The 13,338-nt window shown below is 59.2% G+C and overlaps 5 protein-coding genes across 5 annotated transcripts, besides 1 other annotated feature; all 5 read left to right on the top strand.

Moving 5' to 3' along the window:
- Window positions 1-290: 290 nt before the first annotated feature.
- On the top strand, window positions 291-992 carry LPMP_091130 (mitochondrial import inner membrane translocase subunit tim17, putative; the record flags this gene model as incomplete). The annotated part of the gene is made up of 1 exon (XM_010706048.1): window positions 291-992. The coding sequence occupies one exon, from the start codon at window positions 291-293 to the stop codon at window positions 990-992; it is 702 nt and encodes a 233-aa protein (XP_010704350.1).
- Window positions 993-2,068: 1,076 nt separating this feature from the next.
- Window positions 2,069-2,797, top strand: MRP2 (mitochondrial RNA binding protein 2; the record flags this gene model as incomplete). Its single annotated transcript, XM_010706047.1, has 1 exon — window positions 2,069-2,797. One exon carries the CDS (start codon window positions 2,069-2,071, stop codon window positions 2,795-2,797), a length of 729 nt encoding a protein of 242 aa, XP_010704349.1.
- A 794-nt stretch (window positions 2,798-3,591) lies between these two features.
- LPMP_091110 (hypothetical protein) lies at window positions 3,592-5,181 on the top strand (the record flags this gene model as incomplete). The annotated part of the gene is made up of 1 exon (XM_010706046.1): window positions 3,592-5,181. The coding sequence occupies one exon, from the start codon at window positions 3,592-3,594 to the stop codon at window positions 5,179-5,181; it is 1,590 nt and encodes a 529-aa protein (XP_010704348.1).
- Window positions 5,182-6,114: 933 nt separating this feature from the next.
- Window positions 6,115-6,651: a repeat region.
- Window positions 6,652-8,105: 1,454 nt separating this feature from the next.
- Window positions 8,106-8,870, top strand: LPMP_091100 (hypothetical protein; the record flags this gene model as incomplete). The annotated part of the gene is made up of 1 exon (XM_010706045.1): window positions 8,106-8,870. The coding sequence occupies one exon, from the start codon at window positions 8,106-8,108 to the stop codon at window positions 8,868-8,870; it is 765 nt and encodes a 254-aa protein (XP_010704347.1).
- A 2,216-nt stretch (window positions 8,871-11,086) lies between these two features.
- Window positions 11,087-12,895, top strand: LPMP_091090 (translation initiation factor EIF-2B gamma subunit, putative; the record flags this gene model as incomplete). The annotated part of the gene is made up of 1 exon (XM_010706044.1): window positions 11,087-12,895. One exon carries the CDS (start codon window positions 11,087-11,089, stop codon window positions 12,893-12,895), a length of 1,809 nt encoding a protein of 602 aa, XP_010704346.1.
- Window positions 12,896-13,338: the final 443 nt, after the last annotated feature.

Below are 13,338 nucleotides of genomic sequence, written 5' to 3'. Positions count from 1 at the left end.
AGAAGAGGTACCAGAGAGAGTCGAAAAGGGGAAAGGATGCGAGATAAACCTCGACGCCGCCTTTCTCGATGCTCACCCGAGGGTACCCTCCATGACCGTGTATGGTCGCCTCGTGGCACCGATCTGATGCCCAAGACCCCAGGCGCGGGGAGATGAAGGAAATGAGGCGCGTACCAGCATCTGTCTCTCGTAACGATGTACCTCCCGCCCACATTCGATTAAACGCTGCGCCAGTGTGAGAAACAGAAGAGGTTGAGGCAAAGTCTTCCACCGGTGGGATCGAACTGACAATGCACTGCAGACGCGCGCGCTCTCCTTCCTCTTTGGCTCCCCTATTCTCTCTCATGTTCTTTCTGCGTCTTCTCGGTCTCTCCATCCATCCACCTCACCGCCACCACCACTCCGTCATTACCGACCTCACCGCCCATCGGCGATGTACGATGCCAACGTGCATCGGAGTCCGGTGCACACGCACGGCATCCATCGTTACCTGCGTTGGGCGAAAGGCCCACACAAACCCACCACGAACAGAAATGACATCTATTTTGGATCCAAGGCAGCCCATTGAGCCCCTCCAGCGGGCGATGATGGTGGCCAAAGACAGCACACTGGCTACAGCAATGTTGAACGTCTTTGGCGGCTATATCATGGGCTTCGGTTTCTCGCTCTTCGGCTCTATGATCTCGGCTGAGACAAGCACGCAGGCGATGGGAACGGCAGACTTCTTCCGGCATAGCCTGCGCAGCGCTCACCGTCTCGCCGGCAGTTTCGCCTTCTTCGGTTTCTTGTTTGGCGGCATTGAGGTGGCGTTAGAGAAGCGCCGCGGCCGCAAGGACCAGTGGAACCCGACTATTGCAGGCGCTATCATTGGTGGCGGGTATGGGTGGCGCTCGTACAAGTACCCCGGCCTGGCTGCCGGCATCGTGGGCGGCGCGGCCTTTTCTTTGGTGTTTGAGAAGATGTTGGATGCAATGGGCATGGCCCAGCACTAAGCAAGCAACGGCACGTAACGAGCAGCGCAGAGGAAATAGGAAATAGAGCGATGTGTATGCCAGGGAGAGAGAGAGGCGTGCGTAAGGGGAGAAGGAGGAGAGGGTACACACTCCATCCCTGCTGGATCTCCGGCATTCCTGCCGTCTTGATGGATCTGGTGTTCGCGGACTGCATCGACGTAGCCACCCCGCCCCACCCCACCCGGTGTTTCTCCACTCGTGCTCTCTAACACGGGAAGGGGCGCTAACACACTCCCACTCACTCGCTCACAAAATTAGGGCGAGAGAAAACCGCAGGAGGGACGCACGACTGAGGCATCATCACACCCTACTCACTCACACCCATACACACACACACACACACACGCACGCACACGTACACACAGGCCACCACAGAGACAAGAAAGCCTTTCGTCTTGTCGCCTGTCTCTGTCTGCCGTTGCCGTCCCTCTGCCTCTCGCGCGACTGGATTATGCCTCCCCCCGTCCCCCTCCCCCTTCGATAACTCTCTGGTGGGCTGGCAAACGAAACACCGAGGAGGAGGAAGGGCAGCGGGATAGGATGGTGAAGGGGTAGTGAGCAATGGATGTGTGTGGATGTGCTTGTGCCTCTCCTCCTTCTCTCTTGCTCTCCACCGTTTCGGCGGCTGTGAACTGAACGCTCTGATAGCGCAACGACGTCCTCAGCAACGGGGGTGGAGAGGATGATTTGGGCTGTCAGCACTATCTGTCTGCATCAGCACAACTACCCCTTCCCCCCAGGTTGGCCATATGAGGAGGCGGCTGACCGTGGCTTTGCGCTGCTTTGCAGCTGTCCCTGAGGTATCCTCTTTCCATCTTTCGCCCTTTTACCCTCCCCAAACCCACACGACATGCTAATCTCTAGTGTCCTTCCCTCCTACCCTCTCTCCTGACTATCCTCTCGCCTTCCCCCTTCACACACCCACGCATGCACCCCTGGACAGCCTCATTATCCTCTACACTGCACACGCTCCGGGCCTTTAAAAGGCGTCACTTACGAGTGTTTCAGGACATCTGTCGTTCTCCCCTGCTCCACACTCAATCGCCTACCTCCCCATGCTTCGTCGTCTCCCCACTGGGTGGGCGCTGCGTAACGGCGCTGGCGTCACTACCATGGCCGTCGCTGGCGGCCTCTCCGCCAACCCGAGCACCTTTGCCTGTAAGGCACCCCTTCTACAGCCGGCGCGCTGGGCCTCCTCCGACGCTGCGGCGCCCACGCCCGTCATTCCACAGCGCCATAACAGTAGAAGCAGCAGCGTGCAGGGCCAGCGCGGGAGGCGTGACGACCTGCCGCCGGCCTTCGACGTTGTGCACTGGGACGATGCGAACATCACTGCAGGCCACCTGCTGCGTGTGGCGTACCGCGATGGCTTTATCGTTCTGGATTACCACCGGCAGCGTAGCGCCACCTCTGCACTTCGTGAAGATGGCAGCCGCGCAGTAAACCCGAACCGCGCGGAGAGGGTGGTGACAGTGACCCTGCCGCCTGTGTACGCGGCGCGCTTTCTCGGGGTGCTGGAGGAGCGCATGAGCAAGCTCGAGGTGCAGTCGCGTTTCACAAAGGCCTCTTTTCTCCCGAATACAGCGAAAGGAAAGCACCACTACACCCTTCACTGCACATCGATGAAGCCAACCACTGGCCAGATCCAGACAGCAGACGGCGCCGACGTGCATGAGGAGACGGTGGAGTGGACGGTAGAGTTTAACGCGGCGGAGTCCCTCATGCTGCACCGCTTTCTCACCCAAGCCCTTCATTACAACACGGGCTTTTCCCGCAAGGTGTAGGGAGGGCAACGAGACACGAGGTAAAACGAAAGGAGGGACACTGTCAAGACGTGTATGAGTCTTAGCTGTAGCGCAGTACTGAGAGAGATCGAAGCGGGCGCTGTTATAGGGTTGGTTCCGTGTGGGCGTGCAGGCTTGTTTGGCGGTGAGATGCTGGCGGGGAGGCACTTCGTGGGGGGGAGACGCCCCTCATCTTTTGCCTGTGTGTACGTGATGTAGTAAACGTACGCCGTGTTGGTGCTTCCCACTCTTCTTCTTCTTCTCTCTCTCTCTCGTGTATGTGTGGGTGTGGATGTGTCTACCAGAGAGTGAGCGTGGTCCCTCTCCCCCCCCTCTCTTCACTACCTGAGAGGGCAGGGTGCTCCCGTATACCACTTCCGATGAGTTCAGCATCCACATCAGTACGCATAGATGCCGATGCATGCAGCCGAGATGAGCTTGGAGGTTGAAAACGAACAGAAAATAGAGAAGTAGCAGAGGAGTGCCCATCCATCATTTGATCAGCTGTCGTGTGGGGGTGGGGGATTTCTATCGACGCACACCCACACACACACACACGCACGCACACAGCTCTACTCCCTTCTCGTGTAGAAGACGGAGGAGATGTGCGTGTTTATGTAGCGGTGAGAGTGCCATCGACAGGGGGGGGGGGCGACGGCGTTCCCGCGTCGTCGACCTCCTGTTTGCTGTTTTCTATTTCTCTTTTGGTATTCAAGTGAGCAACTTTGTGCGTGGTCGGGCTTAGAGAGGCACTCCTCGCACATACGTACGTACACTCACAGGCACACGTGTGGATGTCAGCTTCTTCAGTTGCTTCCTTGCTACGTGCATCTCCACTCTACCTTTATTCTCGCCGCTCTCTCCTCCTCCTCCTGCCCACCCGCCCGCCGACACCTGCAGCTACCACCAGTACTCTTTCTGTTGCATCAAACTGCTCTCAGGCCCCATCGCCATCACATCAGTATCGTCTTGTCCACGCCGTCTCCTTCAACCTTCACCGCACAATGTTTCTCTTTCGCCACAGCGCCGAGCCGAAGGAAAATGACGAGGCGCACCACGACCCGGTCGACAACGCGATAAAGCAAGAAGAAACCGCTCTCGCTGCACCTGACGAGCACAAAGCCTCAGCGGAGATGGCCGGCAACGACGCCTTGCATGAAGTTTCTAGCTCGGCGGACTCGTACGAGTCCCCGGAGAGCGCACGGAACCCCTCGCGCGAAGGTACAGTGCCGCCGCCCGATCTGGGTGATATGATGGAACACCCGTATCAGCACCACGAAGACGATGTGGAGGCAGATGTGGCAGCCGCTGTCCCGGCTACCTCAGCACCAATGCCAGCCAACGGCATCTCGACACTTCCGATGCCGCGCACCTACAACGCCGCCCCTCCGACTGCGGTGAACGGGAACGGCGTGCAGCGTCATGACAACCACTCGTACAACTCACGTGGTGCAGCGCCGTCGCCGCGCTCGACCAGCGGCATCAGTCGTGGTCGCTCCTACTCGCTCAGCGGTCTCAGCGCCGCTGAGCTGGCGGATGTGTACGATCAGCAATACCGTCGCTGCTCATCTGTCGTCAGGTCCGCCCGCTCCCTCGTGGCACGGCGGGCCAGCTCTGTGAACGGCGTGGTCGGCGTCATGGATGGCTTCGGCACGTCGGCCAGCAGCCGCGGCAGCCCCATGACCGAAGAGGAGTGCATCGCAGTGGAACGAATGATGGAGAACGAGTACCGCCGACAGGAGGTGGCAGAGCGCATGACGCAGTACGCGCTCGCGCGTGAGTCCATCATTGTCAAGGAGGAGCTCGCTCGCGAGAAGGCCACGTACATGCGGCGCATGCACATGGATGCAGAACTGCACGCGCGACTGGAGAAGAGCGGCCGCAACCGACAGGAACGCATGGCCGCCGCGGCGCAACGTCGACAGGAACATGAGCAGGAGCGGCTTCGTATTCTCTACGACTCGATGGCGGAGAAAGACTCTCGCTACCACTTTCACAATCCGTACGCGATGATGGCTGCGCAGCGCCGCTACAGCGTCGAGGTGCGTCACTCCGTCTCGATCACCCCGCAGCGGCGGGCCTCCTCACCGTTCACAATAAAGAGAAATGGGAACTCCCTGACGAGCCCCCGCACGAACGAGGAGGTGACAAACGGTAATACGGACGACCGCCGCACCTCGTCTCCAGTCACAAGGGCTCGTAGCACTAACCCGCGTATCGACCAGTCGAAGCCACTCAAGTGCCTGCCGCTCGATGCCTGGAAGGTTCCAGAGCAGCCGCGTAAGAAGTCACCCAAGAGAGACAGCTCCACTGCTCGCCGGGCTCTGTCGCCAAAGGCCTGGCGTGCTGCGGTGGTGCCCGATCACCCGCGCCACTGGCACTAAGACAAGCGTGCAGCGCACGGGCAGTGCTGTTCAGAGATGCCCTGCACTGTTGTTTTACTGCCGTGCACTAACGTTCGTTTCCCTTGCGTCCCCGCTGCCTGACACGGGGCTACTGTGCTTTTCTCCTTCCTGTACTCCAGCGTGTTTCTACCTGGACCTGTGAAAGACGCTCTGAATGTAGTGTGGTGGCGCTGGGGGGGGGGGGTGATGCAGCCGGTGTGGTGAAAGCGAAATATGTGAGCGTGTGGGTGCTGAACTCGCCAGTGACGACAAAAGGCCCTCGCTTCGTTACGATAAAGCCCCTTCCCAAAACTCTTTCTTTCTCCTACACTCCCTTCCCCCTCGTGACGCATCCTCAAAGACGTCTGTGCCCGTGGGTGGGTGCATGAGTGCTTGTGGGTGCGTTAGTCTTTGGCTCTGTTCTCTCTCTCTCTTTGGGAGCGAGGAGGGAGAGGGAGTGTGGTCTGGAGTGCTTTTTTTCAAGCGGTGGTGGCGTGTTGTCCTTCTCCCTGTGCGTCGCGGACGTCGTGCCGCTCTTCCAGGCTTATTGCCCTGCTAACTTATTTCCTTCCTAGCCTCTCGATGAGAGTGGTGACTTCATTGCTCTTCTTGCCATCATTGTACTCTCTTCATCATTCCTTCCTTCTTCTGCGTGTTGCCCCCCCTCGTATTTTTCACACAGCGGCACGTGTGTGGTGGAGTGGTATACGTGTGTTGCGTAGACACGGTGGATGCTACTACTGCTGTTCCTTTGCTGTCGATGACTAGAGAAGTCACCCACACATTTTTTCACCCTCACACTCACGCACCCCCACATCGATATGGGTGAGTGTGAGGGTGAGGGGGTTGCCGTTGCCTCTGTTTTTGTTCTCAGGGAGTTTTCTTGTTTTTGTTTTTCCCACTTGTCTTCTCTCTCCCCCTCCCCCAACCTTCCTCATGACGTAGGGACACCTCAGTGCGCGGTATCCCAGCCTCCTGCGCTCCCCTCCCCCACTCTGTGTGGGGGAGTCAAGCAGCCCTCCACCGCCACCCATAGCGTAGGGGGGAGAGCAGGGCGATGTATCGCTACGGATGTCGGAGGTCAGGTCCTGCAGGGCATCACGTCGGTACGGCCTGCGACAGTGAACACACTTGCACCACCCATGTGATGGGCGAGGTGTCGGCGTGGCTCGGACGTGTCTCTCGCCCGGCCCTCGCCGCCCACTGGTGTGGGGAGCCCTGAGCCACCTCGAGGGATGCACCAGGTGACGGCTGGCGTAATGAGAGGGGCGGGGAGGCGACCTGCTGAGCGGAGGTGGGTAAAGTTCGGGGTGGGGGGAGGTGCTCAGGTCACTGAGTGGGGCATTGCTGTAAGGCGGGTACCTACGGCTGCTTCGCACCACGCGGATGGGGCCTGTGTGGCAGTCCCGGGGGGAGGGGGGGCTCGAGTGGTGCCCGACTCGTCTTCTGCGGCAGAGAGCAGACGCGCTGTCGAGGGAGATGTATTAGCCCCTTTCCTGTCCTCTTCCATTCCCCTCATTTCACCCCCACTCCCACGTATTTCTCTGCCTGGGCGTCGTGCACTGTTGGAGACAGAAGAGGGGGGCCTTTTACTTTCGCTGATGCCTCTGTCTTCGCCTCACGCACGGTCGAGAAGGTAACCGCGTGGCTGGTGGTGATGGAGCAATGTGAGAATGGAAGAGGAGGGAAGGGGCACTGACATGGTGATCTGCCATTAAGCTCGTTGTTTCTGCACGCTACTGCCGCTACGCCATGCCGCGCCACCCCTTCCCCATGTCCTCTCTCTCTCTCTGTCTCTTCGAACGTCTCTCTTGCGCTTCATATTTGTGCTCTTTCTTCATGGTGGTGTCTGTATGTATGTATGGGTGTGTGTGTGTGTGTGTTTCAGCTTGCTTGTCGTCTAGGAAGCTCCGCTCGCCATCCTGACGCAGTGAGCACGTCACACACTCCAACGCACGTCATCAAAGAAGTTTATTTCCCTTCGTGCACTTCTCTTGCGCTGTTGTTTGTTCACCCTCTTCTCCGGAGAGTGTAGGCGTGTGCGGGGACGTGGTGGGGGGTGGGGGGGGCGGTCTCCTTCCCATTTGCTTCCTTGTCTTGGGCTCATTGACTCACTTCATGCGTTTGGCCATCCTCCCCCCCCCCGACTCGACAGGCCCCGCTCTCGTCACGACCCCCTAAAGGCCAGATCGAACTTACCAGGTGAAGGCGGAGGCACTGGCATACACACGCACATACACCACAGGGACGCACAGCGGGCGATGCAAGTCGGAAAAAAAAAACCCACCACCATCACCTGCACCTCCTTCACCCTCTTCTTATCACCACCACATCAGCGTACCCTGACTGCGGCTTTTCAGCGAAGTATCCCCCAGTACGACGGAAGGGGAATCAACGGTTCGATGATGTACAGCGACGGAACGGGGGTAGAGGAGAGAGGGGGTTAGGTGCAGGAGGTGAGGATCAACGCGACCGGTGTTGGTTGATAATACAGTACGGATGCTCACATACACGCCTCTGCGCAACACGGCCGCGTCGTCGCTCCTGCGCTCTCTACACATAGATGCACGCACTGAAGTGCAGATATCTGTTTGGGCTCCACCCTGCCATCCTCTCCTTCTCCCTCTCCCTCTCCCTCCCTCCCTCCCTCCCTCTCCCTCTCTCTCTCTCTCTCTCGCACTGCTCTCACACTCCCACCACCCCCGCTCCGCTCCTGTGGTAAACACACCAGCACACGTAGATACACCAGCAACGGGCCGCCTTTTAGATCCGCTTCTCACCGCCCCCGCGCGCACACAGCAACCACATCGACACACACACACACGCACACGAGCAGAAAGATGAAGAAGGGTGCCGGTACCACTAGTGGCAACTGTGCCGGTAGCAGTGCAACCTCTGCCACGGCGCCGCGTGAGTCCTCACCGATGGCAGCGATCCCGACCAACACGGCAGCAGCGATGTCATCGGGAAAGGGCGGGAAATCTTCTCTCCAGGCCCGTAGCCCGTCTGGTAGTCCGTTGCCGAACGTCGAACTGGACGAAACCACCATCGCCCTCATCAAGGAGAATGAACAGATGCTCCAGGCCATCACGGCGCTGCAGCACGAACTTGACAAACAGCAGGGGCGTCTCAACGACGCCGAGGAGGCGCGGATGAGCCTCGCCGACGAGGTTGCCGAGCTGCGCAGCCAGCTGGGTCTGGCAACGAGCGAGGTAACAACATCGACAGGCAAGGTGCTCAACTACAAGACGGCCTTCACCGACCTGCAGCACGCATTTGATCAGCTCAAGAAGGACTCGGACGCCACGAAGGAGAAGCTCGAAGAGGCTACGAAGCGGGAACGGCTGCTTATGCAAAACGCCTCCAACACGGCGCGGCAGCAGAGTCACCTGAAGGAGTCATTTGACTTGGTGACGCTCGCCCTGAAGATGCCGAACTCCTTCCTCGTCTCCATTCAGCGAATAATGGAGAAGTTGAATGATCCGGCGCTGCGCCCGGCAGACCGGCAGCGCAAGCTGAGGGACGACATTGACCGACTCCAGGCGCAGGTGGCAGCGTACAAGCCAGACGTATCAGCGGCTGCGGCGCTGGTAGACGGTGTGCCGAACGTGGACATTCCAATCCGGCAGTGCGCATACGCCTTCTTGGCTGTGGTCATGACGCTGCTGAAGAACGAAGTAGACAAGTAGTCGAGCCTGGCGTACAGGGAAAGAAAGGAGTAAACGGCTGGTGGTGGGGGAGGGGGGAAGGGGGGGGAGTAATCGTCGCAGGGGAAAACACCGCCACGTCTCGTTCTCCACCCCTCCCCATTGCGGCCGCAAGTTCAACTGTCACCTGCGAAAGGCGTTCATGGCGCCGCCGTCGCACCTTCCTGCCTGCCTTCTCTCCCACCCATCCACCCACCTCCCTTATCCCGATTGCCATAGTCCTTCTCACTAGAGAAGGAGCAAGTGACATAGAGGCGGGAGGCGTATCCACCGATACGCACCCTTCACCATTGTAACCCGCTATCACCATCGCCCATTCCAAACAAGTGCAAAGGAAATGAAGATGAAGGACGCAGTGAACAGCGAACGCTTTAGACTGGGGGGTGAGAGAGTGCTGAAGCACTCCTCTCTCCTCATTGGCGGTGACATCGCCGCCTCGTTCCCCCTCCCCCACGAATGGTTGATGACTTTCACTCTACTGCACATACACATGAACACACGCATACGCATACGCCTCAATATACACACATGTACGCATGTTGAGGCGTATGCGGTGGTACTCCCAGAGTGCATGTGTCGGGCATTGATCTCTCTCCCTCTCCCTCTCTCTCTCCATCGTCGATGGCCCAAAAATCGGGAGAAGTCGAAAGAGAAGAGGGGCAGCAGCCTCGAGAATGTCTTGCGAGATGAGCACTGAAGCCCTGCAAGGTAAGTAGAGGAGGGCGAATATGTTCGTGTGGAACCAACACACTCACACAGAGAGAGAGAGAGAGAGACAGAGAGACAGAGACAGAGACGCCCGCCGATATATACACACTGGCGCGTGCAAGGATACCTACACGCACACCACTTTCTTTTACTGACCACGAAAACAAACCCCCACAACAACGGCCACAGCAGCGCCGACGGAAAGGCACCACAAAGCAAGCTGGACAGGAAAGTGGAAAGGGGGAGGGGGAGAGAGGAGATGTGTTACATTTGAATGCTGAGCTTTACGTGACAGGTCACAAGGTCGTGCCTCTGCGCCTCTCTCTCTCTCACACGTGCATTCCCTGCTTGCTGATGTCATTATCCGCGTGATCGGTCATCCCCGTTTCGTACGTGCGCACGTTGACTTGTAATGCGTCCATGCGTCTGGGCATGTATTGGTGAACGCACTTTCCCTCCTCACCGCCTGTCTCTTTGGCATGCACCTTTCCAATGCCCTTCACAGAGCTAATCCCAGCCTCTTTTCCTTTCTGTTGTTTACTCTTGTCGTGCGTGTTTCGGTGTTGCCTCGCTGCTGCTCTTGTACATATGCCGCCTTTGCCTCCTCACCCACCCACTCACCCACCCGCACCACAGAGAGAGAGAGAGTTGTTAAGACAAGTGAAGCACGAGTAGCTCCGCACCCATCATCAGCACTGACGTTTCACACAGCTTAGGACTGTGCTGCCAATGGTAAAGAAGCACCTTGACGCGTGCGAGTGTCTCTTCCTGTCTCTGTTCAGCTCTTCCACGCATTCCCCTCTCCCCTAACAATATCTGCAGTGCGTGCTGCCGCATCTCTTTCGCTTGATACGTCGCTCCTTGCACACACACACACACACACACACACGCGTCCACCTTCACATTCCTCACCGTCGCTACGGGATTTGTCCTTCCTCCTCCCTCTCCTCTTCCCCTCCCCCTCCCCCTCCCCCCCGCGCTGCGCTGGGCGGCGCGGACGAGATAACGCGCTGGTTTCGTGTGCTGCACAACAGTGCGGGAAGGCATCCAGCTACTTCTATAGGCAGCGTGTCTGTGTGTGCGGGGGGGCGACGACACTGCCACTTTCATCCACCACCAGTCGTTGCACTGCTCGCTTACCTCGCCTCCCTCCCCTCCGATCCGCGAAAGCGATGCTGCACCCACCTTGCACCCCTCCCTGTCCCCATTTCCTCCTGTCTGAATGGTCTCCTCCTCTCTTGCCACGCGCGCTCTCGATCCCATCACGCGAAAAAAAACACGTGGGTGTGTGCCTCTGCTGACTGATCTGCGCATAGTTCATTCAGCTTGCCATCATCCTTCGCTCCTTTGTGTGTGTGTGCGTGCGTGTGCGTGGCCGCTACGACCTCTTCGCTGTACGTAGCAGGAGCACCTTCTCTTCCACAGACACACACACACACCCTCTACCCCCCCCACACACACACACACACACATTCTCTCGAGTCATTGCCATGGCCGAGGAGGATATTGCGGACTTCACCCTCGATGACGAGAACGTCATCGACACGGACCAGGGACTCGCCAAGCAGGACTTGAGCAAGATCAACCTCGATGAGCTCAACGTCGACACCTTCGAGGTCATGTCGCGCCAGGCCACCATCAACGTCGGCACCATCGGCCACGTCGCGCACGGCAAGTCCACCGTTGTCAAGGCGCTCAGCGGTGTCAAGACGCAGAAGTTCCACCGCGAGGCCGTCATGAACATCACCATCCACCTTGGCTACGCCAACGCCAAGGTGTACCAGTGCGAGACCTGCCCGCGCCCCACGTGCTACCAGGCCTACCCGTCCTCGCAGCCGGACAGCACGCCGTGCCCCAACTGCGAGAAGACCATGACGCTGAAGCGCCACTTCTCCTTTGTCGACTGCCCCGGCCACGACGTGCTGATGGCAACCATGCTGAACGGCGCCGCCATCATGGACGCCGCCCTGCTGCTCATCGCCGCCAACGAGTCCTTCCCGCAGCCGCAGACGCTGGAGCACCTCGCGGCGGCGGAGATGATCGGCGTCTCGTCGCTAATAGTCCTGCAGAACAAGATCGACCTTGTCAGCAAAGCGCACGCGGCGGCGCAGTACAACGTCATTCACCACTACCTCACCACGAAGACCGCATACGCAAAGGCACCGGTGGTCCCGATCTGCGCAGAGAAACAGATTAACGTGAGCTTCTTGCTGGACTACCTCGTACACATCCCCCTCCCACGGCGGCAGCTGCGTCACACGCAGTACTTAAACGTCCTGCGCTCGTTTGACGTGTCACTGCCCGGCCCGGCTGGCCACAACGCGATGGCGCTCCAGGGTGGCGTCGTCGGCGGCACTGTCGCGGCGGGTGTCCTGTGCGTCGGAGACGAAATCGAAATTATCCCTGGACTGCTGGTGCTTCGACGGCGCGACGGTGTGCTGCCAAGACGATCGGATGTCTTGTCGGGTCAGGAGGCCGCCTACGTCGCATCCCCGCCGCCTGGTGAGCTGTACGCTGTCCCACTGCGCACCACCGTTGTGCGACTCCAGGCGGAGAAGAACGAGCTGCAGTTCGCCGTGCCAGGCGGCCTCATTGCCATTGGCACCACCCTTGACCCTTCCCTAACACGGCAGAACAAGCTCCGAGGACAGGTAGTGCGGGTGGTGCGTCGTGGTCCCGTATGGCGGTCCGGTCACATGGGGCACAGCCCGCGGAGCTGCGACAGCCCACCAGCGGTAGCAGGAGCAGGAGCCTCCTCCGCGTCAGCAACTCTGGCGACCACCATCACGAGCAACGCGACGGCGACGCCATTGAGCTCCGCCTCCCCCTGCCCGTTGCCCGCACCGGCTGCATCGATGCGGGAATGTCGCCCAGGCATTCAGGTGTACCAAGAGGTGCTCATTCAGTTCTTCCTTCTGCGCGAGATTCTCGGCCTCGCCGCGCAGCGTCCTAGCAACGCCACGCCACACCGCGGCGACGGTGCTGGTGCCAACGGTAGTCCTGGCTCATACCGTGTCCACCCAGACCGCGTCACCTCAGTGCACCGCCGCGTCGCGCCACTGCGAGAAGATGAGAGCATCATTCTAAGCGTAGGGACACTGACGACGGCAGCAACGGTACTACGGACATCGCGGCATGCTGGTCGGGCTATATGTCGGCTTGAGAACCCCCTCTCCGCTGATCCTCCGCAGCAACGCATTGTGCTAGCCCGGTATGTGGATCGAAAGGTTCGCGTGATTGGGTGGGGCACGATTCGCAAAGGCGTGCCTGTGAAGCTCCTGCCGGAGGAATCGGAGTGACAGCGCCAGTGGAGGAGAACGAGATGAGGGGAGAATGCCGCCGCGAGAAGGGCGCTCGTGAAAAGGCGTTGCGAGGGATGGTGGTGGCATGCTCTGCGTATGGGCTGTCGCTGCTGCGGCAAGGTGGCCGAACGCACGCAGAATGGCAGAACGGGTAGCGCCCCACTGCACGCGACCCCCCCCTCGGCTCCATCTCCCCGTCCTATGCGCCCCACACCCTCTTCCAACTTTGTTCACCACCACCACCGCTACGACGAGGACGACGCATTACGGTCTCTGTCAGAACTCCAGAAGACACTTGTTTGCTCTGTACTGCTCTTACACACAGTCGCACACACGTATACGCCTCTGACTGCTTGAGCTGGCGTCGTTTTCCCTCTCCTGATTGGATTCTGTGTGACATCGCCTCCTCCCTCTCCTCTTCCCCTCCCCCTCCCCCCCCC

This window comes from Leishmania panamensis (assembly GCF_000755165.1).
Source record: "Leishmania panamensis strain MHOM/PA/94/PSC-1 chromosome 9 sequence".
Lineage (NCBI taxonomy): Eukaryota > Euglenozoa > Kinetoplastea > Trypanosomatida > Trypanosomatidae > Leishmania > Leishmania panamensis.
The sequence above is the reverse complement of the archived record's forward strand: the minus strand, read 5'-3'. Positions and strand labels throughout refer to the sequence as shown.